The 26,900-nt window shown below is 41.5% G+C and overlaps 1 protein-coding gene across 5 annotated transcripts in view; it reads right to left on the bottom strand.

Annotated features, from left to right (window-relative positions):
* ttk (zinc finger and BTB domain-containing protein ttk) overlaps positions 1-26,900 on the bottom strand; it is a 436,183-nt gene that overhangs the window by 223,767 nt on the left and 185,516 nt on the right. For 4 of the 5 annotated variants that reach the window (XM_067157913.2, XM_067157918.2, XM_067157917.2 and 1 more), the window contains exons 1-2: positions 5,194-5,308; positions 3,412-4,531 (exon numbers count right to left, since the gene is read on the bottom strand). In XM_067157913.2, coding sequence (XP_067014014.2) covers positions 3,412-4,476 — 1,065 coding nt within the window. In that variant the 5' untranslated portion in view covers positions 4,477-4,531; positions 5,194-5,308. Of the gene's footprint in view, positions 1-3,411; positions 4,532-5,193; positions 5,309-26,900 lie in introns of those variants that run through there. The other variant, XM_067157914.2, reaches the window with a different exon arrangement.

The following is a 26,900-nucleotide window of genomic DNA, read 5'->3' as shown; positions in this document are numbered from 1 at the left end:
ATTATTGCATGTGGGTATTGCCTTATGTCGCATGAATACCTTCTGCACGTTCGGCATGACTGCAGTGAGCTCGTTATTTGTGATATGGTGTTTATTCTTCATTGAAACATTTCAAAAAAGATGCAATTTTTTTTTAGTGTGATGAAAATAAACATAAGGTGAGGGGCGAGTTATCTTCATAGGAAGTGGAAGAACCACGGGGAAAGAAGAGGTTTCAAGAAGAATGGGTTAGTGAGTGGCGGAAATTATTACAAGTGTGTAAGGTCAAATTATCATGTGGCAAAAGTGAACTGCAAAAACATAGCCAAGGTTGAAAACATAGTAAACTAGTCAATGTGTTTTCTGCTATAATGCAAATCAGTGCATGTGTATCAAAAAGTGAAAAATCTGTCCGGCTCCATAGCTAAATTGTTAGCGTGTTAGCCTATGGTCACAAGGGTCCCGGGTTTGATTCCCGGCAAGATCGGGAATTTTGACCATCGTTGGATAATTTTGCTGGCATGGGGGCTAGGTGTATGTGTTGTCTTCATCATCATTTCGTCCTCATCACGAGTCGCAGGTCGCCTACGGGAGTCAAATCGAAAGACTTGCACTTGGCAAACCGAACATATCCTCGGCCATTTCAGGCTATTGTTTAGGTATATCAGTGTACGAAGGCAAGCATGAAGGAGAAAGCACTGAATTGTCATTAGGTCAATATGTAATAAGCAAACTTTGCCACGCATTTGAGGGTTTAGGGTACTGCTTGTTCTTTGACAATTTCTTTTCCAACATCGTTATGATGAAGAGACTCCTAACCAAAAGTTTCTTCGCTTGTGCGACAATCAGACAACGAAATTTATTCCCAAAGACAAGTTTCTTCCTGACAGTATGTTGAAAATGGGCGAAAGTGATGCAGTTATGGCTGGTGATGTTGGTGTTTCAAAACGGAAGGACAGATGTAAGAAGTGTGTAACTGTTATTAGTCCAAGGCATAATGCTCAATCCAAAGGACAGGTATGGAGACTAACAAAGAAGGAAAAAGAGATCTTGTTTGTTGTCCAGAATCTGTGAAGGATTATAATGCTTACATGGGTGGAGTTGATCATTTCAATCAACTTCATTCCACTTACAAAATATCCTGGAAATCTCGCAGATGATGGATGAAAATCTTCTATTATTGCATTGAAGCATGCATTGTCAACAGTTTTATATTGTAGAAAATCACCTTGAAGGAATGCAGTCCGAACACAAAACCACTCGCACACCTAAAATACAGATCAATGCTGGCAACGGAACTCATTGGGTCATACAGCGGACGAGTGAAGAAAGGTCCAGTGGCAACGGTCGGAGAGGGAAGAAGAAAAACCATCCAGACAGGCGAAAAAATCCAAAATGCTACAAGACTTACAAATGTAGGAAATCATTTTTTTTTTATAAAAAAAAAAAGGTCCCACTTTTCGAAGATGTGCTCACTGTAGCACTTCAAAAGAAACAAAAACGTTCGACAACAGTGTGTGTTCAGTGTGATGTAGCTCTTTGTTTGGAATGTTTTATGCCACTCCGCAAACCTGGCATGTAAAGTACGAAGTTCATTCTGTGTTCAGTATCTAATACACTGTAAGGCTAATTTTTGCTATAATCTGTGTCATCTGATCCATTTTTGTGTTTTTTGTGCTTTTGCAATTTAAATTCTACTCATGAATTGTTAGATATCCCCACTTACAGTAATTTTCAATTATGATTGTAAAATAAATAGTTAGAACACTCGATTTCTTATCATTTCATTGTATCAGTCACGTAATAACAAAATTAGGCCAAATATCTTCAAAATCATTATTTTACTTCCCTTAAGAGAGGATTTTCCCGATTTTCAAATTTTAGTTTTGTTCCCCAGAGTACTGTCCGCCCAATACTCGTCACTACTTTCATTAAGTTTTATGCACACTAATGCATGGTTACGTCGCGCATTCCTATCTACGAAATGTCACTGTAAAATTTGTCACAACATATGTCAACATAATAATTTCTTTTACACAGTTGAAGTCTAAAATCTGCAGTAAATTAAGAAATATCTTATTTTTGGACAATATTATGTACACCTAGTTTACTACTTTACAAGTACCTTTGGTGCTACGCTCTCAGTAACACGTATGTCTTTTGTTTGTCTTACACTTTCAACAATTTTGTGTGTGATGTCTGTGTTCAACTGAAGTTCTTTGCTTCAGTTGTCAATGACATTTCCTGAATTGTACCACGATATGCAAGATTTAATAGGCGACAAAAAGCTATGGCCAATGTACACAAGAAGAATTCTGTGGACTAGTAATTTATTGGTCCAGGGATCATGCTATTTTCGTTGGAACAAAAATAGAAAATATTTATTGGTCCAGGGATCATGCTATTTTTCTTTCGGTTATGAGAATGATGTTGATCCACAAAATATCACTGTAATATTTGTCACAAATGGAAGATAGTAATTGCTTTTACTCAAATAAAGTCTCAAATCCCAGGTTGATTAAGAAATAATACGAAATATTTTATTTTAAAGAATACATATTATTATTATTATTATTAAAGCGTCTTTATTGTGGCGAAGTTAGGGCTCCCGGCCCTTTCTTACACTTAACCACTTCATGTATATACAATGTATATTTTACATAAAATTTAAACATATGAAATCTTTACAACCTAAAGTATAACTAAAGCAACTAAAGTATCACTAACTAAACATACTTTATTGCCTTACAACAAGTATTTCTGCTACGTCGCAGCGCTTCCGTAAGTGTTTTGTTTGTCCAACACTGTTGTCTGTGATGTCTTTGCTCACTGAAGTTCTTTGGTGTCGTTTTATTGATTTTTATAATTCGATGTAATTTGATGGGCTGTCACTTCATGTGCATTAACCGATTCATTAAACGATTTACTGGTCCAGGGATCATGCTATTTTCCTTTTAAAATAAATATGTATATGTATTGGTCCAGGGATCGTGCTATTTTTCAACAAAACACCCGCACTCCCATTCGCTAGAAAGAGGGTTCTGTGGTGCCAGCCCTGGACCTCAAGAAAAAAAAAATTACGGCGCGAGCAGCGGAATCCAAGACATGGCCAAAGATAACAAAAATCGCAGACATAGCACTCCCATTCATGGGTCCCAGCCCTGGACCTCAACAAAGAAACAAAAAAACGGTGCAAGCAGCGGAATGCAACACCATGGTCTCCTATTTACAGCCAGTAAATATATCTATTCATATTTCTCTAATAACGATGGTATTTCTTAATTTACCGCAGATTTTTCACTTCATTTAAGTAAAAGCAATTATTATGTTCCATTTGTGACAAATTTTACAGTGATATTTCGTAGATAGGAATGCGTGATGTAACCCTAATGCATATTTCTTATAACTTATTAATAATGAAAAAAGTCTTACCTTGAGAGGCGTTGAAAGTTGATTAGGGGACGGTATATTTGTCGAGCCAGCACCATTCTCGCCTTCAGGTTGTCTATCACCAGATGCCACAGAACGTTTGTAATCCGGCCCGTCAGACTGATCTTGTCCCTGGCCTTCTGCAACTTCCATCCCTTCAGACTTCAGGCCTTCAGCAGCATTAATCCCTCCAGACCTCTGGCCTTCGGCACCATTAATTCCTCCAGACCTCTGGACTTCGGCACCATTCATCCCTCCAGACCTCTGACCTTCGGCAGCATTCATTCCCCCCGACCTATTTTCTGTTTCCAGTTCACTATGATTATCATCTAACATATTTGAAGGTGTTTGTGTTTGGCTTCTAGACCCGGAAGTATTTTCCCCATTACCACCATTAGTTGTGGCAGGATTCTGGGATACGGTTGTTACTGGTAGCAAATTAGGTAGGCTGTCATTACCACTACTACCCGACAGTTTCCGAGGGCGTCCTCTTTTTCGCTTGGGTGCAGTGAGAGCAGACCCTAATAGCGGATTGGATCTTGAATGGGGTGGAAGTGGTGGTGCTGCTCTCTTGTGCGACGCTGGCCCCGGTGTAAATCGATGAAGGTTCGGAGGGGAAGGCGTATGCGTTGTCACTAAGGGTACATTCGGCACATTTGAAAGAAGTGATGATGTTATAGACGGTAAGTCACACTTTTCCTCATTAACCTCCGTCAGTCCCTTGATCCGCAATGACTCTGCCACTTTGAGGAAAGCTGTCAATCGGTCCTGATCAACACTCACCTCACCGCGATACATAAATTCTAAAAGGCTCCGCATATCGCAGAAAGGTACGTCCTTTAATATAACTATTGGATGCTTGTCAGGATGTCCTATAAATAGAGCCTGAAAATATGGGCTGCAAGCGGACAGCACCATCTTATGGGCACGCAGTAAACGGCCCTCCACAGCCAAGGTAACGTCCACAAAAGATTCATCATGTAATAATTGGTCGAACACGGATAAAAGATTGGACTGGTGATTATTCCAGCGAAGGCAGAACCTCTGAGTTGATAATGTAGACGTCATGGTTACTGTAGTTCACTGCTAGCAGGTGGTGCTTCGCCAAACATCAGCCAAACACCTGTCAATTCAAAACAAAAATACTTCAGATACAAACTATCCCCTGATTATAGCACATATTCATCACTGAAACACCCACTGAATCACACAGGTGGTGCTAAAAATTCACTTGTGACAACATGTATCATGGCTCCCCTCTAATATACCACGGAAACATCACAATCCCATTTCAAGATAACACTAAAATCATAACCCTCTCCGTTTTATATCTTAAAACACTATTAAAACGTTACCCTCATTCGTCAGCACAAACCCAGCCCTTCCGCCATGTTGCTGTTATCACACTGCCTTCTTTACCCCACCCTCCTCTCAACAGATTCAACTTTTACGCAACCCTTTTTCCCCTGGCCTAATGATTACCACACACTATTAATCTTCCATTCTTCACTTCACATCATAAACCACGGTCACCGTAGCACAATAATAATGAAGAATAAGGTCTGGCACACAATTTCACACAAAAACAATTCCATATAGACTTCAAATTTACTGAATAATATTGATTTTCTTTCGGGGTAAAGAGGTGTCGTCGACCCGACTGCGTATTTTCAATTCACTGAATATCGCTTATAAAATCAATAAGCTATCATGACATGGACAATATACCACTTCAAATACAAAAATCACTTATTCTGCTATCAGTTTACACTTCGGAAACATTACCTGGGCATTTTAAAAGCCTCAGTATTAACGAGGGTTGAAATCCTTACACAGGATCGAAATCCTTCACCGTATTTCAAGACGCCATGTCAGCAAGTATTCAGTGGTTGTATCTAAAACCCGGAGCGTTCATTTCGAAGCGGCTGAAACGGAAAGCGAACGGGTTGCAGAGGGTTTTTTAATAATTCTAAACCACGATGCTGATCTGTTTCACTAAAATAGACTAGAAATAATCAGTGTTCGCCACGAAATGAGCAGCATAAGATAACAGAATAACAAATGAACAATACGTGACGTAATAGAGCTAGAATGAATGCTTTTCTGTGAACTGATTATACAAAACGCTCTTATATTTACAAATAGTCGATTTGTTCTTTTTAAATTTGCTTGTCAGTCACGTTATATTGCAAAAAAATTAATTCAGTGCACAAAAGAATACATTAACACACAACAGATATGTTAACCACTACAATTTACGTACGTGTCGAAAGAGCGAAGGGATGCAATGTTGACTTGATGGAATGTAAAGCTACACTACCCACTCATTTTACTTGTCCTTGGCAATAGTATCGCGTAGTGAGGGATGTTAAAAAGGTTAGCGCAAATTTGCAGAAGTTATTTCTTCGAAAGAGAATAGCAGAGCTTTTCTACAGCGAAGCAAAGTGTATGTGAGCGTTAACATTATAACTAGCATAACTGTGGTGGGTTTGGCTGGGTTATTCAAGCGGCCTTGAAGCGCTACGAGAACAAAATGGGGCGGAGAAGTCTTCCACGTGTATAGGGCTAAGCTGGCTAGCGTGGGGTGCATGACCCTTACGTACACACCACGAGTCACTCTGTTTCTAAAAGTTAACCAACCCAATGCGTAGCGATGCTATGCAGCACGCCGGAGAGATTTTAAAAACGGGTGCGACAGGCATTAAGGGAACAGTTGCTATTCAAATACTGTATATTCGTTCAGCACAAATTTTGCAGTACGGTAGGCCTAGTAAATGCCATTGTTCTCTAATAGATCAATGAATAAATAAACAAACGATCACAAAATAATCACAAATCAAAAACTTTGCTTTAATTAAGCTTATCTCCACAAACATTAGGGCAAGGGAGTATTTACAAATAATAAAAGCAATGCAACATCTTGAATATTCAATCACGGAAACTAATTTTGTAAATAAACTCTTGTTGACACTTTTCAACTACACAGTATTGCATTACCGGCACGGATTTTTTAACTTCTTTGAACAAGAACAATAATGCAATATCGTTATTGATTTTAGGCTGCAGAAAATGCTATATTTCATGATACAGCAATATTCGACACCAACAAATATTTCATAAATTACCAATACAGTAATTCATACAATATCAAAATACTCACAAGGCTTAGAAAGCATAATTCATCAGTATTCCTGATACATAGCAATGAACTTCCTCCCGCATGAGTCCAGAAAGCCTAGCAATCCGTTCTTCCCAAAATTTAGACCGGTACCAGTAAATGCAACAATGTGTGTGCAGGAATACCGCGCATCATCACGACACGATCTCGTTGATTCATATCAGACTTTCGAAGACATCTTAACCTTTGAAATGCCAACAAGGATGTATCGTCGTTTGAACAGCGCTCCTTACTATTTGCAATTAGCACGATTATGAACGGCAGATGGCAATACCTTACAGTTTGTTTTCATAGAGTAAAGAACGTAGCTTCTAATTTTATCACTACGCGGCTCATTTGTTCATTTATTTACGCACATAGATTTCTGATTCTCATGTGTTTCTCTGATCATGTGACGATTGGCAGTTACGTAACTGTAATTAGTAATTACCTACTTAACTACCGGACAGATACTTTTCAAATTTGCTGTTGTTATTTACTTGGATGGCTGCATTTCAGAGAGATTACCACATGTAATCTGTAATTTTAACTGTGATTGATTTTTATTGCTATATTTGATTTTTTCGACTTCAAAGTGCTTGGAAAATATTTAAAATATACGTAAAATGGGGTGGATAGAAACAATTTTAACTTTTGAAATTGTCTGGACAATCCTGTACGAAAGATACATGAATTACTTTTGTGGCATTGTATGGGTGTAGGTCAAATTATTAACTGCTGAAATTATCATGGTCTTGGCAGTTGCCATTCACAAAATATTTTTATAAAAAATGTCTGTTTCTATTTACCTGCCAGTGGGGTGAATGGCAACAGGCATACATATTACCATAATGTTGCTATTGTACCTTCATTTGGGGGATTGGAAACTGTCTATACTCTATATCTAATACTAATGCTATAAGTGGGGTAGAATAGTAACATAAACATCCTTTCTCAACTTTTAATGTGTATTTGGCAATAAATTCAGTACAAAATGAGTACGTTAAATTGAATAAAAGTTTACAACATTCAGATACATTTCTAAAATTTACACATTTACAATGTCAAATGGTATTTCTGTGCATGAAATGCCTACTAAAACATATATGCCTGTCCTGTACAAAATTTGAAAACAAATGAAGTCCCGGCCAGTTATATTGTCTTTGAACTTCTTTATGATCTTCCCACAAGAATTAAGACATTGTTTTACAATAATCCTCGCATCATGTGGGTCCACTGGGTAAGCCCACAAAGCACATACCGTATACTTAATCTACCTTCAAGCAATTCTTCTTATTCTTCTTCTTCTGCAGTTAATACTGTCTATCCAACTTGTTTCTTCATGGTAGGTATCTTTTCGAGTCAAATTATGGTACAATACAGAATAGTTTATTTTATGTTTCTTGCTTGCGTCCCTATAGCTGGGGCCATTGTTTGTGATATCATCCACTGCTGCCTGTATTGATTCTTCGGCTATGTTTGTTGCTCCTAGGGTCGTGTTTATAAGTTCGGGGCATGGTGAAACCCTTTGTTTCTATTCACCCCGCAAATCGACAATTAGTGCTGAAAAATAAATTGAGGTTAGGTATATAAACTAACGTAAAAATATAATGCCATATTTATGATAACGTTTATTAAACATCAGACTAAGTATTTCATTAAATAATATTGGCCTACGCCAACATTTTACCTGCTGTCTGAATGAAGTTTTCCCGCGCCATTTTCCTGGTGGTGATTTGGCTCCACTTTACTTGACAATGGCTTCCACAAAACAGTGTGGACACGCCTATGAAACGTGAATTTCTCTTCAGTATATGTTATTTAACAAACATATCCAACAAATTTTAAATTGCAACAATTATAGTATTATTTACAGTAAATTATTAAACGTTTTTGTTTCTATTCACCCCACTGTTTCCATTCTCCCCATTTTACGGTATATATAGTTTGAAACTTAGCTGTATTGTAATCCTTGTTAGTAGTAAGTACAGTACAGACCATCCTCAACATTTCCTGCAAGTTTAAAGTCGAAATATTCAAAATTGTAAATTATGTGGCGCTTTAAATCGGGACTTGCAAAATGCTCCTGATCAGCCTGACATTCTTGGCACATTCTCAGCATGAGAGCATGACAGAGGATTAATCAACAGCACCGCATAAAGCCCGCCTAATCATCTGTACGACTGTTGTAACAATAATTAAAATCAACAGAGAATGAAGCGGCCGTAGCTTGGGTACAGCACGTTACTATGAATTTATGTTTAGAAAACATGTCTATGATGGCTGTGACCTCCCCTTATGAGCTTCGTCGCCGCCTCCCAAAAAGGCGACCGTGGTTCGAATTCAAGGTATACAAATGAGTTTTTCGAAACGGACGCTCATGCACCAGTGAGCTTCCACGTGAAACTCTAGGTCCTGTAGCCAATGACTAAATCACTGATAATCACGTAAAACTTCAGACTTGCTTTTGTCATTCATACTGCATAAGAGTGAGGTTTTAATACCTCAACCCAAGGTTCTTAAACACTACTCAACCCAGTTAGAAATTCAAGAAAGAATCGGGAAAAGAACCAAGACCATATGGACCAACCACATGAATGTTTTGAAAGACAATATAATGTATCATGGTGAACAGAATTACTGTGGCTATGCGGTAGTAAAAAAATAAAAAATAAAAAAATGATCAAGACTTGACGTGTTCCTGGAAAAGGATCGACGAATTGAAATACAAGTGAGTGCAATACATATTTAGGGGCTGCCTGGCCGAGGTGGTAAAGGCGTGCTCGGTTTGCCCGGAAGGACGTGGGTTCGAATCCACGTCAGGAAGTCGTAAAAAATTTCAGAAACGAGATTTCCATTTCCGGAGGTGCATATGGACCTGAGGTTCACTCAGCCTGCACCAAAAATGAGTGCCAGGTTAATTCCTGGGGGCAAAGGCGGCCGGCCGTAGAGCTAACCACTGTACCCCAACTCCAAGGGCCTTCATGGCCTGCACGGAGGTGACTTTGCTTTGCTTTATTGCAATACATATTCAAATAGAGAAATATCACATAATATTTCCACATTTATTCCTATTATCATCACCTTCTCTTCTTCTTCTACAGCTTATACCATATATGTGGGGTCGCGGTTGCGAACTGTGTTACAAATGAGGAATTGGTCCTGTTATACGTCCGGCTGTCCTTCCTGACGCAAACCCTATGTAGAGGTATGTAATCACCATTGCGTGTTTCTGTTGTGATTGGTAGTATGTTGTATGAATATGAAAAGGGAAGTTTTGGGACAAACAAATACCCAGTCCCCGAGCCAGAAGAATTAATCAGACAGATAACCCCGTCAGCAATCGAACCCGAGACCCTCTGAACCGAAGGCCTCAACGCTGACCATTCAGCCAAGGAATCGAACTAGCATCATCATCATTATTATTATTCCTATCATAATATGCACTGGATACTGTATTTAGCAAATATATAGTATCCCGTTAACAGCCTCTGTGGTGTAGTGATTAGCTGTGATAAGCTGCCACCGCCAGAGGCCAGGGTTCGATTCCCGGCTCTGCCACGAATTTCTAAAAGTGGTACAAGGGTTGGAACGGGAGGTCAAATGAGTAGAGGGGGTTTCGATTCCCACCTCAGCAATCCTTGCAGTGGTTTTCCGTGGTTTCCCACTTCTCGTCCAGGTAAATGCAGGGATAGTACTTAACTTAGGGCCACGGCCGCTTCCCTCCCTATTCCTTGTCTACTCCTTCCAATCTCCTCAGCCCCCACAAGGCCCCTGTTCAGCATAGCAGGTGAGCCCATCTGAACGAGATATTGGTCCTCCTCCCCACTTTTACCCCGACCCAAAATCTCATGCTCCAGAACACTGCCCTTGGGGGGGGGGGGGGGTAGAAGTGAGATCCCTCGCTGTGTCCGAGGGAAAAATCAACCCCGGGCGGTAAACGAATTAAGAAAGAAAGACAGAAGGAAGGAAAGAAAGAAAACGTTAATAGAAAGTTCGAAAGAACTTCATCCTCTCTTCGACTGTATCAGTTTCGAACCGGTAACACCCAGGAAATTTCCACGCCACCCCACTGGCCAATACCTTCATTCTTCAAAGGCTATTTACCTTTCTTCTTCTAATTAGTCTATAAGAGAATATGGTTGTCCATTCACAAAAAGAATCACGTTCGTTTTTTATGGGGGGGGAGGGGGTTCTTTTTCTTTTCTAGTGGTTTAACGTTTAACATTGCACTAACACATTGAAGATTTTCGGCGACGCAAGGATAATAAAATGGCTAAGATTGGAAATATAGCGGCCATGCCATGATCTTAATTAAGCTGCAGTTCTAGCATTTGCCTGGTGTGAAAATGGGAAACCACGGATAACCTTCTTCAGGGCTGCCGACGATGGAATTGGAACCCACCATCTCCCGAATGCAAGCTCACAGCTACATCTCATATTTTCTGTGAAATCTGCTAACTGACGAGCCTGCATGTAGCCACAATGGGTGGAGACGGTAGAATCCATCCACGGTATCCTCCTCCTATCGTACGAAACGAATGAAACAGGAACCAGGGGCTCTCGACTTGGGAGCATAGTTTGGCGACCACGAAGTACCTTGCTGAGTCTGACACTGCACACGCTCCGCACGTTTATCTTTGCTATGCTACATTCCCCTCTAATTAATGTTGAGAAAGTTGATTGTCCACTTGTACATCTTCTTAAAATAAGCACCAACGCTCCCTTGATTAACTTTCTCCTGTGGATGAGGGTGGTAGAATAACATCCAAGATATCCCCTGGCGACTAAAAGAGGAACCAAGGGCGCCCAACTCCCAAGCGTGGGTTGGCGATCATAGCGTCCTTAGCTGAGTCCTGATATTGCTTCCACTTACTTGTGCCAGGCTTCTATCCTACTCTTGTTCTTTTCCGACCCCGATGGTATTAGGATTGCGAGGCCTATGGAGCCTCTTTCATACTGAGCGTGTGGCCGCGTGATGCGGGTCACGTAACTGTCAGCTTGTATTGGGAGATAGTGAGTTCGAGCTCTATTGTTGGCAACCCTGAAGATGGTTTTCCGTGGTTTCCTATTTTCACTCCAGGCAAATGTTGGGGCTGTACCTTAATCAAGGCCACGGCCGCTTCCTTCCCACTCGTAGCCCTTCCCACCCCATCGTCGCCATAAGACGTAAAGTAAATTCTAACAACAAGAAATATTCCCACTGACTAGGCATGTAAAATACTTACTTAAGCTGCATTGTTCTTTTTTTATCTTACTTTCTTTTTGTTACGAAATCCACTCGTTCATTTCATTTTCAGGAGCGGTGTACGCCTATATAGTACAGTAGTAGTTGTAGCATTGTCCGACTCCATGGCTAAATGGTTAGCGTACTGCCCTTTGGCCACAGGGGTCCCGAGTTCGATTCCCAGCAGTGTTGGGAATTGTAACCAAAACTGGTTAATTCCGCTGGCACGGGGACTGGGTGTATGTGTCTACTTCATCATTTCATCCTCATCACGACGCGCAGGTCGCCCACGGGAATCAAATCAAAAGACCTGCATCTGGCGAGCCGAACTTGTCTTCGGACACTCCCGGCACCAAAAGCCATGCGCCATTGTTGTTATTGTTGTTGCATTAAAATTTATTATACTCGTATACATACCATTGCTAGGCAATGAAAACCTCGTTATTCCACTCACGAGAAAACCACGTTTCTCCATCTGTCTTGTGAAGTCTAGTCGCGTTGTTTGATAATGGAACAGAAAACTCCTATGCTCGAATAATTTGACTATCGTTAAGCAATGGAAATTCCAAGAACAATTCTCCCACCATTGTTGTTATTGTTGTTGCATTAACATTTATTATACTCGTATACATACCGTTGCTAGGCAATGAAAATCTCGTTATTCCACTCACGAGAAAACCACGTTTCTCTATCTGTCTTGTGAAGGCTTGCCGCGTTGTTTGATAAGGGAACAGAAGAGTCCTATGTTCGAATAATTTGACTATCGTTCAGCGATGAAAATGCCAAGAACAATTCTCCCGCCATTGTTGACTGCTCAGTGTTGGGCTTCTGTAAACTTTGCTCCGAAGGAGTTAAGGGATTTCTTTTGCCCAACGACGATATATATACAATACATTTTATAATTGGGGAAAAATGAAATGACGTATGGCTTTTAGTGCCGGGAGTGTCCGAGGACAAGTTCGGCTCGTCTGGTGCAGGTCTTTTGAGTTGACACCCGTAGGCGACCTGCGCGTCGTGATGAGGATGAAATGATGATGAAGACGACACATACACCCAGCCCCCCTGTCAGCGAAATTAACCAATTATGGTTAAAATTCCCGACCCTGCCGGGAATCGAACCCGGAACCCCTGTGACCAAAGGCCAGCACGCTAACCATTTAGCTATGGAGCCGGACATAATTTGGGAACAGCGTGGTGTAGCGGTTTTGCTGCTTGCCTGTCATCCCGGCAAGCGTTGTTTGATTCCTGGTGTTGGTGGGGTGGGATTCTCAGTTGAAAAATCCCATGGTGTCAGGAAGACCTTAATTCCCCAGCCACAAATCTTTTATGCTCCAAAGCGAGCAGGGACCCTTAGCAAGTGGGAAAACCTGCGGAGGATGATGATGATGATATTTGGTATCCAGCAACAAGCATCTGTTATTTCTGGTACAATCGCAATATACTCGTACTTCGGGGGTACGAAGATGAAACAATTGGATTTGGGGAGTACGCCAACAAAAACGTGTGAAAACCACTGGTCTAGAGGGTGTAGGAAAACACAGGATCAGCACAGGATAGGAGCCAACTATTGATCGCAACTGCGAGCTCACTGCATTAGCCTTGTAACACCTTCATTCGATTTCACTTGCCGTACTATGACACCATTCTGTTATTGAAAAGGAATTCATTACAGTTGGAAACGAAAGTCTACAGAAATGTAACGGGTGGGGGGGGGGGGAAGGAAAAAAAAACCAGAACATTTTACTTATCTGCACTTACAAATTACAATTTTTAAAATTATAGAAGTTCACTGTGTCTTTTACGGGGTCGAATAGAAGAGCCGACATCACTGCTATACATTAAAAAAAAAAAAACATACTGCTTTAGTGTTGGATCCCGCCATTCGTTTGAAAGAGAAGAGGCAATGAGCAGGCGATTGAGGATGAGAGAGAAAAGAAAGGTATGTATGAACCATTCTTCCCATAATTAAACAAATATTACAACATCCGATTCGAAATTTGGTCAGTTAAAGGATTGCTTTTTGGTAGCAGGGGAGGTGCTACAAAATACACCTGGAATATCTTGAAAGGGTTAGGTATCCTTAGAAATATACTCAACAACATCATAATAGGCGTTATCAATAACTTGTTAAGCATCTTGCACTACCACCTTTCTTTCGTCTTTCTTTCTTAATCTGTTTACCCTCCAGAGTTGGTTTTTCCCTCAGCGAGGGATCCCACTTCTACCGCCTCAGGAGCAATGTTCTGGAGACTTTGAGTCGGGAGATACAACTGCAGAGGAGGGCCAGTATCTCACCCAGGCGGTCTCACCTGCTATGCTGAACAGGGGCCTTGTGTGGGGATGGGAAGATTGGAAAGAATAGACAAGGAAGCGGCGGTGGCCCTAATTTATGTACCATCCCGGCATTTGCCTGCAGAAGTGGGAAACCACGGGAAACTACTTCTAGGATGGCTGAGGAGGGAATCGAACCCCCTCTACTCAGTTGTCCTCCCGAGGCTGAGAGGACCCCGTTCCAGTCCTCGTACCACTTTTCTTGTGTTTGTGTTTGTGTGTGTGTGTGTGTGTGTGTGTGTGTGTGTGTGTGTGTGTGTGTGTGTGTGTGTGTGTGTGTGTGGCAGAGCCGGGAATTGAACCCGAGCCTCCAGAGGTGGCAGCTAATCACACTACACTACAGAGGCGGACACCACCACCTTTATGTTTCATAATTGTTAATCTAGCCCACTTGTGTGATAATCCTCTATGAATGTTGTAACTTTTTTTTTATGATAATAATAAATAAATAAAATCATGAATAAAATATATAAATAAAATTACACAAAAACTTAATAAAATTAATAAGCATAATTAACCGAAATGTCCGTAGTATGGGCGCCAGAGTTCACCAGAATGGATCCCTCGAATTTAGATAAGAGACAGTGAAGGGTATTTATCTTCATACATGTACATTGTTCATCGGACTATCTACAAATGGTAGCTTAGTTCTCGCTTTCGTTTTCCCACGATTTTCATTATTTTTGTTGTTGTTGTTGTAAATATGGAGTCTTCCAGCAATATTTTATGTGTGTATTATATGTATAATGTTGTATGTTGATGAGGTGCTCATGCACGGAATTTGTTAAGAATATAGTTAGCTATTTTAGAATCAGTGTTATTGATGAACCTAGGTGCAGTTCCTACCTAATTAGTCGTTTTCAGGAGGTTAGGTAAGGCCTGCAGCAGATGTACCAGTACGCAGCATTATGTACACGCCCTGGGATATACAGTTTATCATGCTCTTATCTAAATTCGAGGGATCCATTCTGGTGAACTCTGGCGCCCATACTACGGACATTTCGGTTAATTATGCTTATTAATTTTATTAAGTTTTTGTGTAATTTTATTTATATATTTTATTCATGATTTTATTTATTTATTATTATTATCATCAAAAAAAAGTTACAATGTGTTGCATTCCGTAACGTCCAAGCAATTTTGTTGATTGTTTATCATCGACAGAGTTATTACTCCAATTTTTTGTGCATATAAATAGTTGTTTTTTTTTCCAAGTTGTAACATTACGTCTACTATTTCTTAGTCCTGGTTTTTCAGCAGACTGTTTCAGGTTTTCTATTAGTATATACAGATAATTCCATTTACCCATGTTATTTTCAATAAGCACTAAATTGCCTATCCCCACAATAGATAACTCCTAGCAAGAACGTTCCCACCTCCACGTATCACTGAAGGAATAAGACTTTCATTAGGTTTCCTCTATGATTTCTGCTTCCCTTCACACTGAAATAAAGGAAGTATTCACTGTTTGGGTATCAAAACAATCAATACCGGGCTGAGTAGCTCAGACGGTTGAGGTGCTTGCCTTCTGACCCCAACTTGGCAGGTTCGATCCTGGTCAGTCCAGTGGTATTTGAAGGGTACTCAAATACGTCAGCCTCGTGTCGGTAGATTTACTGGCACGTAAAAGAACTCCTGCGGGAATAAATTCCGGCACCTCGGCCTCTCCGAAAACCGAAAAAGTAGTTGGTGGAACGTAAAGCAAATAACATTAATTAATTAAAACAATCAACATGCAGTACGGGTTGCCCAAGAAATTATGGAATAACGGGGTGTATGTAGACTCTTGTAGTTAGATAGATAGATAAATGTCTTTAATGGCGTAGTTAAGGCCATTAGGCCTTCTCTTACACTAAACCAATTTGTACATAGAATCAAAGTTAACACTACCGTAATTAATACTAAGTATAGCACAGTTAAAGACAATCTAAACACTTTATAACAGAAATAAAATTTTAGCAGGCTCACAGCTGGCTCTGCTGCAGAGTTCGCTTGCCCTGTCATGCTAAACAAGTTGACATTGCTCTAAATGAAACATGTCGACTTATCACTGGCTGTTTGAAACCAACACCACGAGATAGACTCTAATGTTTGACTGGAATCGCCCCAGCAGATATTAGAAGAAAAGTTGCATCCATGAGTGGGAGAACTAAAACACTTGCTCATGTGCACACCCTTTGTACGAATATGAACCTGCCCACCGACGATTGAGGTCTAAGAGGAGTTTCCTAAGTACAACCGAAGATCTGAACGAATCCGCCCAATCCACAAGGTTGAGATTATGGAGAATTATTATAGAAATCCTCAACTTGCTGGCTGGATGCTACCAATTGAACATCTCCCTTCAAGAAATGAGGAACATTGATCAACTTGGAAATCGTTGAACAGGCTTCGCACTGGGGTTGGTAGATCAAGAATCAATATGGTAAAGTGGGGCATTCCTGGCAAATCCAGGCTATGTGAATGTGGTGAAGACCAAACCACAGCCCATTTCATGAACTGTTTAAGTTGCACAATGGAGAACTTGATGGCTGCAACACCTAATGCCCGTGATTTGGCAAAATTCTGGGCAGACAATATTTGATATGTATGTCATTAAGTACCAATATGTTGTGTAAAATATATGCTTCTGATACGAATAAATAAATAAATTTCAAAAATCCCACATGCATTTTCATGTAAACGAACCGTAGCTGCTTTGGTGAGAAGACAGTGACGATGAAGAACTAATGATGTTTATTCCTTTCGTATGATGCTCATTACCGTTAAGGAACTCGCGGTCGCTCACTTAGCCGGCTGTAATATGCAGTGGATCAAGCGCAGACTAAACGATCACCCATGCGCTGTGCCATCTCTCCTTTCAGCGTATAGTAAAGACCAGGGTGTCTTAAGCTGAGTCTGACATTGTTTTCACGTATTTGTGTCATGCTCCTCACTTTCATCTCTCCTTGGTCAAATCTTATTCTCTTCAGACCTTAACGGTACTAGGCTTTCGTGGCCTATGGTCCCTTTCCTTTCACGCTCTTCTGACCCTTTCCTTTCATTTGCCGGTACCTTCTTCATTCTTCGAAGAGTCCGACCTCTTCCATTTTTACCCCTTGTGGGTGGGGGCGGTACAATACATCTAATACTTCCACAGTCCCCACTGTGGGTGGGGGACGTAGAATGCACCCACGACATTCCCTGTCTATTGTAAAAAGTGACTAAAAGCGGTCACGAGAACTTTCATATTGAGAGTGGGGATTGACTATCATGGGACCCCTAGCTGAGCCTGGCATGCTTCCAATTACTTGTGCCAGGCTCCTCGCTTTTATTTTTCCAAGGGATCCGTTCATTTTCACGCATTCCCCGACCATTTCCTTTCTTTTGGCCCTTCCCGATAACTGTTTTGTTGATACCACCCTCAGGGGCGTAGCCAGGGGAGGGGTACTGGGGGTTAGAACCTCCCCACCCCCTGTGGGTGGGGGCCGTAGAATAACACCCACAGTATCCCTTGTCTGTCGTAAGAGGGACTAAAAGGGGCCCCAGGGGCTCTGAACTTGGGAGCGTGGGTTGGCGATCACGGGGCCCTTAGCTGAGTCCTAGCATTGCTTACACTTACTTGTGCCAGGCTCATCACTTTCATCTATCCTATCCGACCTCCCTTGGTCAACTCTTGTTCTTTTCCGAGCCGATGGTATTAGGTTTCCGAGGCCTAGGGAGTCTTTCATTTTCACGCCCTTCGTGGCCCTTGTCTTTCTTTGGCCGATACCTTCATTTTTGAAGTGTCGGATCCCTTCCACTTTTTCCCTGTGATTAGTGTTATATACAGGATGGTTGCCTAGTTGTACTTCCTCTTAAAACAATAATCATCACCACCACCAACACCACCACCACCACTTAGAACCTCCCCCCATGGAAATTTTACAAAAAAGAAAAATAGAAAATTAACTGGCAATAAACAATAAAATACAACATTCAGAGACATAATTGTAGAACCGACAGATCTCTTGCATCTATTTCCCAAGAAGCCTTGAAAGTTGGACTTTACATTGTAAATTGAACATACCAATCGATGGAAAACTGTTAACCTTGATCGTATTGTTCTTGTTCTGTATTTTAATGTAAGATTTTGTAGTGAATGTCAAGATAATTCACTTGTCAGTGCCCTTACAATGACAAGCCACGCATGCGTGCACCACACATTCTGTAACTACGTATAACGCCCGATCCTGGCTACACTACTGATCATCAACACTCAAAGTCGTTTTATATCCATTGAAATTCGCGCTATAGTTGTTCTCTTGACAAGAAAGAAGTCGTTTCCCGTTTCCGCGTTCCCCGTGCGAGTTTAGCCGTACCTTTCTTCTATGTGCTGATCCGAGGTCATCAGTCTCACTAAGCTCCGAAGTCCTCCTCCGTAGCGTAACGGTTTAGTGTTATTAGCTGCCGTCCTCGGGGGCCCGGGTTCGATTCCCGATACTGCCAGAAATTTAAGAATGGATGGAGTGCTGGTATGTGGTTAAAATGGTACATGCAGTTCACCTCCACTGAGGGTGTGCGTGAAAAGAGCTGCACAACCTCGCTATGAGGACACGAGTTTGCTTACTAGGCTCCTAACATTGACTATGAAGCCCAGATCTCGAAAAGTCGCAGCAGTTTTTAGGTATGGCACGAGGAATAAAAAAATTAATCATGATATGATTGAACCTTAAGCCTCCGTGGCTCAGGCGGCAGCGCGCCGGCCTCTCACCGCTGGGTTCCGTGGTTCAAATCCCGATCACTCCATGTGAGATTTGTGCTGGACAAAGCGGAGGCGGGACAGGTTTTTCTCCGAGTACTCCGGTTTTCCCTGTCATCTTTCATTCCAGCAACACTCTCCAGTATCATTTCATTTCATTAATCATTCATTAATCATTGCCCCAGAGGAGTGCGACAGGCCTCGGCAGCCGGCACAATTCACATCCTCGCCGCTAGAAGGGGGATTCATTCATTCCATTCCTGACCCGGTCAAATGACTGGAAACAGGCTGTGGATTTTCATTTTCATGATTGAACCTTACCGTACTATGTTGGAAAGTAAACAATCAACCGTAAGAGCATCTGTTTAAAGGGACTTTTTGTGTTGTTTTGGGGTGTCCTGTCCACCGTCCGATATTTCCCACTTGTTTGGGAACATCCTGTGTACTGTCTGTAATATGTAGCCAACAATTCGCGTTCTTATGCTGTACTGTAGTTGGTAGTAAAAATTCAACCTTAAAATTAGAAACGATATTTTGGGATTAATCACATGATATTTATCAAAATAAACTGTCTATTCACCTCAATAATTGTATTACGATAAAATACTATTGACAGTATGTAAGTGACATGTCGTTAGTTTAGAGGTAAAATTCGCTAAATGACATTTTCGTGTGCCTGAGATAAACGGACGTTTTTCTCGCCATAACTGAACCAGAAATGCAACTGGCGGATTTCTTCTAAATCAGACTAAAATAAAATATGTATTTGCCGGCCAATTCGTGTGCGGTTGAGTGAACATACATATCGAGGAAAAAAGACTTATAATTTCGTCCACAAGGAAACCGTATAATTTCTATCCTAACCCACCCCCACGGCACTTAACGCCCTTGAAAGGGCTTTGGCCTGCCCAATGACCGCTGCTCAGCCCGAAGGCCTGCAGCTTACGAGGGGCGTGTGGTCAGCACGACGCATCCTATCGGCCGTTATTCTGGGGTTTAGAGACCGGAGCCGCCATTTCACCTTCAGATAGCTCCTCAATTCTAATCACGTAGGCTGAGTGGACCTCGAACCAACCCTCAGGTCGAGAGAAAAATCCCTGACCTGGCCGGGAATCGAACCCGGGGCCCCCGGGCGAGAGGCAGGCACGCTACCCCTACACCACGGGGCTGGCAATTTCTATCCTGCCACCAATAAATTCAAAATTGCTCCCGTGGTGGGTCGCTTGTTATTATATTTAAGAGTTTACAGCAAAAATTAAACAGTAAGACGTGTATATATTAGCAGTACCTGCGGCTCCGTCCGCATTGAATTCAGAATTAGAAATCGAATTTGAACACAATGTTGACAGTTCAATAATAAGTTACGGTACCTCTGTCACGTTTCATCTCTCATCAATTAGCGTGTAAATTCTCTCTAACCCTACGTTTTAGGTGCGTCCAGACTTGCATCCGAACCTCGTAACATAACCGGATCACGTTGCGGTATGGAGGTATTCCGTAACTAGTCGCGTAAACTTAACCCGTAACATGAACGATACGGAACGAGGTTCGCTGTTTTGTGCGTTTTCCTGCGTTAGGGTACGGCCATAGTGCACCACTTCCCGCTTCCTGCTTTATCGCGGCGGGCGAGCGGGAAAGAAAAGATAGTGAAAACTGATTGGGGCGGCCATAGTGCACGCCTACCTGCGTTAACCGGCTCAAACCGCTTCTACCCGCTTTAACAGGAAATAATTTTTATTTCTTTTCCCCGCTTGAACCGCTTTACCGCCCAACACGCCCGGTCAGTCTGCTGTTTATCTTCCGACTGCGCACGTTGTTCTCACTCTTGCTTTCATAAAATAGAAGCGGATAAAGACATTTTAATCTCCAAAGTATTTATGAAAAGTGTAACTTGGGACAAAAGGTTGCAAGCCCATGCCTACGTTGTTGACAAAGCATGGAAGGCAAGAGCTGCTGAAATGGGTGAATAATCAATCGATAAACTAATAATTCTGTTTGTTTTCTCAGATGGGGTTCTGCGGAAAAAGTGGAAGTATCTGAGAGAACAATTCGCCATAGAAATGGGAAAGTTCCCTCCCTGTCGTTCAGGTGATGCTGGCGGTCATCCAGAATCCAAATGGCCATATTCGAAATCACTGACGTTTTTAGTGGACACCAAGAACTACATCGAGCAACTTGAAAAACAGTAAAACTCCAGCTCATCAGGAAAAATGAGCATTCTGAAATGGTCACACTGCAGCTGGGTGTGGAGAGTATTCAGGAAGTGAAAGAAAAAAAAAAAACCGCACAGCTCAGGAAACACAGCAGGATGAAACCATAGGCTTGCCAAGAAAAAGGAAGCGAGACGAACTAAGTTCAAAGTATAACCAGAAAATGATACTGATTGAGAAAAAAAGGCTTCTTTGTTGGAACGCGTCATACAAGAATGCAGATGTGACCGATGTGACGACAATGATGATGCATTGTTCCTTCGATGTGTTTTGGCTTATGTAAGCAAAATACCGCACCATTAGAAACCGCAACTCAGAAATAGAGTTCAGCAATTAGTTGACGAGTTCGTTTATCCGAATTCCAGTCATGGTGGTACTTCATACTCAAATGAACAGACCGTTCAGACCGCACTTCATGGTGATGCATTTGAGACATTGTGCAACTGTTAGGTGAATTTGTGTTACGTTAAAAAGTGTAATGCTAAACATTTTCATGAATATTTACTTCGTATTCATTCTCTAATAAAATTAGTTTTGAAAAAGTGTACTTTTAACGCTTCCGCCATTAATTTATCGTTGAAATTAAATGTTTTTATTTTGTTTTATAAGACGATTTACGTCGCATCGACACAGATATGTATTATGGCGACAATGGGACAGGAAAAGTCTAGGAGTGGGAAGGAAGCGGCCGTGGCCTTAATTAAGCTACAGCTCCAGCATTTGCCTGATGTAAAAAGGGGTAACCACGGAAAACCATCTTCAAGGCTGCCGATAGTGGGGTTCGAACCCACTATCTCCCGAATACTGGATACTGGTCGCACTTAAGCGACTGCAGCTATCGAGCTCGGTAATTAAATGTTTATAGCCCAACTATTGTTATAAAATCCTGTTCAAAATTACCACATCATCTCACATCAAAACTAATAATTCAAAACTACTTTCCTCAGAGTTACCGTAAGACGTTCTTCTGGAAGAATTTTCTGTTGGTGAAAGTTACACCATCCTTTTCTTATCCGGTATTCGATTTTATTCAAGATGTAGTCTGTTCATCCATTCGGAAATATTCGTAAAATTTCTCGGGGTGAGCTTTCAGTTGAGGTAACAATGTACGTTATTCGCCTACTTTAAGGCGAGTTCTGTTCATTTCGTACCGCGCGAGTTAGCTGTGCGGTTAGGGGCGCGCGGCTGTGAGCTTGCATCCTTAATTAAGGCTACGGCCGCTTCCTTCCAACTCCTAGGCCTTTCCTATCCCATCGTCGCCATAAGACCTATTTGTGTCGGTGTAACGTAAAGCCACTAGCAAAAAAATGTTCATTTCGTGGACGTTTTTAATTCTTTCTTGTTTAATTTTATGATAAATAATATCTGTTGTCAACAACATACACATTAGATCCTCGCGTGACACCTCTATCTTGCCTACTGACAGATGCTTCCGGCCTTCCGCGAGCGGTGCACTATAACCACCACCAGCTAGAATCGCGCGGGTTCACCTCGCTGCTTGCAACTGGCGCGGTTTTTACGCGACAAAGCGAGAAGCGGGAAGCGGTGCACTATGGACGTACCCTTTACATCAAAGGGCTGCGCGCACGCTAGTTACAACAATCTCGGCGCGTGACACGCATTCGCGTCTCTCTGCTTGATCAGTAAACATAAAGTGGACCGAGCAAAACACGTTGCATTTTATTGAAATGTACAGTGGTAAAGAACTGTTGTGGTTAGCCAAATAGCCCAGACATTCCAACAAAAATGTAAGGAATGATGCCCTCTCCAATTGAAAAGATATTCAAAGTCTGTAGATGACATTCTGGTAACATTTGTATAATGCCCACTAACTGTTTGACACTTCATGTCAACTAGGAAACTTGAACCACCATGTGTAGTTCTACGTGTATTTAAATGAGTTTGTCACCATCACCTCTGTTTCCGTCTCATTTCGCTTGCATAATGCAACAAATACAGACTGCTACAGCTATCTCCATGTTTGAAAGCTGCACTCTCTCAAGTGGCGGAGAACGCTGGTTGGTTACGTGTTACGGACTGCGGCGAGGGGAAGAAAATTTTACCTCGTACCCAAGGCGCGTAACCCTGCTCCGTTTAATCCTGGCGCGCGAACTGGTTACGTTACGGCGTTCGGTGCGAATGTCTGTACCCGCCATGAGGGTGTAGTGTCATCCTGATGCAAAAACATGTTGGAGTTCTCCTCCAAAATTCCCCATCATGAGCATGGTGGATCCCATTTTGGAAGCTCCTGAGTTGGTCTGCCCATCACGGTGGTACACGCCCTCTGAGTTTTCGGCCGTTAACTTTTCCCTTTTTTTTTCCATTGCTTCTGCTCTTCTGGCAATGTGTCGAAATATTTCAAACACTGTTAACTCATACAGGTCGACAGTCTTTTTACGCCGGCTTGTCGTATGATCGACTCGTTGATATGGTGTGCCACCCATGGTATTCGTAACAGCCTTCTATAGCACACAGTTCCTAGACATCGATGCTGCGACGGTCTGCCATCTTCACCATCCAAGTTCCTGCTTCACATGTTGCAATGTTCGCACCAATCTTAGTTTTGCTTTGAAGGTGATGGAGCAGTTCTTCCAGATGCGACTTAGTTTTTCCGTCGTATTTCTCGCCATTGCGATGTGCTTCAGGATTTCAGGGTCGCACTCGCCAGTGACGATGGATTCCAGTATTCAAAGCGGTTGACGGTCTCATAGCCAGCGACTCTTGTGATGTCTGGGTGGTTGTTGTAGGCGGTCTACGATCGTTACTTTGGTCTTCAAATCGTTAATTTCGAGTTCATACATTATTTGTACTTGTAATATATTAGGCATCCATACAGGTACCTGTATCTAGTGAACATTTTTTAAAGTTATTTGGAGATTCGGTATATTTTTCGCTACTTTTATTTTAATTCGTCGATAATAATTTCGCTGCATTTTATTTCCACTATTTAGCAATAAAAGCTAAACCAAAAGGTAGTTGTTAGCATTTTTTGAGTAAAATATATTTTATTTTTACCTATGTAGTACAAGAAACGACAGTTATGCTTGAGCTGAAAACACATATTACATTATATCAAAGCATGAATGACTGACACAATGTTATCCTTACACTTTAACAAGTAGAGATACAATGAGTTCCATATTACTGGGAGTCACAGCTGTTCTCCTGTCAGAGATTATATTAAAATACGTTGAAAATGACCCATGCCCGCCTGGTGGCCATGATCGCTGTTGATGGTGATTCGTCCGTCGGACGGTGACGTTAAGCCTTGAGCAGACCCCTTGGTGCTATTCGACAGGAGTAGGCTATGTGCCGGCACCGGGTTTTACCCTCTACCTTCCTACTATCATATATCACGTCATTCATTTCATCTCATTAACTACTCTGATGAGGTTGACGTCAGGAAGGGCATTCGGTCATAAAAACCCGCCACGACAGATTCATCTCACCTCATACCCGACCCCGTCGAGCAACGGAACAAGGGTTGGCAAACACACACAACGTTGAAAATGACCTGTCCATAGAGCTAGGGACCTGTCGCTGGGACTGGGATCCCTGAAGCCTCCACCGCAGCTTGTACAATCTACCCATATTCTGATCGCAGAAAAAAAAAAAGAAGGATGGCAATCACATGTTTACCTGCTCTACATGAACTTCCAACTAAATCCCTAAACACTATGTATGGCTCAAGATATTCTGATGTTGAAAGTTCTCGTAGGATAGGAACTTGCTCCAGACTACATCATTTTCTAAATCACTTTTCAGAATGCTCCTTGGATCAAAGAGGGATTCCACATAATTTCGTCAACTATTTCCCGATTTTGCTTATAGGTAAACAGTTTCGCGTTTTGAGCCAAATTTGTCAAATTTCGCAAATATATATATAGCGATGATAAAAATAGATGCCTCTAGGCATCTATAATTTATCTAGAGAGAATCGGGAGCTGGATTTGTATTTATTTTGACTATTTAGCGAGTAACTACACTAATTATAGAAGTGTATACATATAAAACATAAAATGCATTTTCAGCACGAAAATATGTTTTATTTTTGCATTTAAATCATTTCTTTCAATAATGTCGACTGTCGGCTTAATCAGAATAACACAGTTCATTGTGGGGTCTGTAGTTAACATATTATTGAAGATATTTCAATGCGCTGTTCTATTGAATTTATATTTTTTTAAACAGGTGCACGTAGATGCGATAAAATGAAAGTGATAACACGAATACGATAACATTGTGGCGAAAGATAGCTGTTGATAGATTGAAGTTTTGATACAGACTAGCGGAGTGGTTATTTGGACCATGAGCTAAACAGTCACCTTAATCCCTCCCCCAGCCCTCTCGATCATATGCTCGAAAATGCTCCTTTAAAAGCTAAAAGCTCAATGAACTGTTAAGTGTTGCGGGAAAAATGCTTATGGATATTTTTATGGAAAATTATATTCTACATGCATGCTACTTTTTGATACAACTTTGGTTCCTATCGGGTAGAGCACGCGCCAGTAAAAAAAAAGGTGTTTCTTTTCCTGGAAAAAGTAAAAATACATAAGAACTTTTCTTTGCAGAAAATTAAATTCTATGTGATTTGTTGAACTCCATTTCTTTAATAGTTCAGGATGCCGGGCTGAGTGGCTCAGACGGTTAAGGCGCTGGCCTTCTGACCCCAACTTGGCAGGTTCGATCCTGGCTCAGTCCGGTGGTATTTGAAGGTGCTCAAATACGTCAGCCTCGTATCGGTGGATTTACTGGCACGTAAAAGAACTCCTGTGGGACTAAATTCCGGCACCTCGGCGTCTCAGAAAACCGTAAAAGAGTATGATCTCAGCCACCGTATGCAGGCATTTTAATCTGACACCGTTTAGGCTGCCTGGGTGTCAGTTTCGGTGTTCTTTCCTTTTAAGTCGCACTAACACATCGAAAGTTTTCGACGACGCAAGGATGGGAAAAGATCAGGAATGGCAAGGTAACAGCTGTGACCTTAATTAAGGTACAATCTGGTGTGAAAATCGGAAATCACGGAATATTATATTCAGGACTCCCGACGGTGCAGTTCGAATCCACCATCTCCCGAATTCAAGCTCACAGCTACGTGAACTGATCGGCTAAACCGTTACGTTTTACTATACCAGATGGCAGAGTGAACCAGATGTGTCACCGGATATATTTTACGTACCGACGTCGTAGACATGGAAGTTCGAATGAACTTCCCTCCGCCCTTCAAAAATGCGACTGCCTCTATAGGGTTCGAACCCACGATATCACCACTGATCCCCGGAGGGAGCTATCTGAACAGTAAACTGCTCTTTGAACCCTCGATATGCACACATAATTCCCTCTCTCTTCAGTCACATTATTGATTTTGTCCCCCCTTTATACATGTATGAAAACACATCCATTAAATCAGCCAGCGTTATCATAGCTACTGTATACTACGACAACGTAAATAGAAGACAAAGTACAGATTCTCTTCTTCGTAGCGTCTCACCAGCTCTTGGATCAATGAATTCCGTCGCAGAATAACGGAGAAAAAGAAGAAAGAAAAAAACGAGAATCGCTTTTGGATCGATAAAGGATACCCATGCACTCTCGCCATTTCACTACAAAGAAATCTAATTCTTGTCGGAAGCCGTGCGTTGAGAAGAAGGGAAACAGGAAAGACACTGGGATGAGAATGGAAGGAAATCATCATCAAAGATATTACAGTAGTTACATTACATTCCCTCCTTTACTCAAAAAACCGGGATAAAAAATCATGTCTACTGAAATGCGCCTTTGAGAAATGAAACTTTAACTATTATAATTTATAAAGTATCAAATAAAGTCAAGATTATAGCTAAAATA

This window comes from Anabrus simplex, chromosome 14 (assembly GCF_040414725.1).
Source record: "Anabrus simplex isolate iqAnaSimp1 chromosome 14, ASM4041472v1, whole genome shotgun sequence".
Lineage (NCBI taxonomy): Eukaryota > Metazoa > Arthropoda > Insecta > Orthoptera > Tettigoniidae > Anabrus > Anabrus simplex.
The sequence above is the reverse complement of the archived record's forward strand: the minus strand, read 5'-3'. Positions and strand labels throughout refer to the sequence as shown.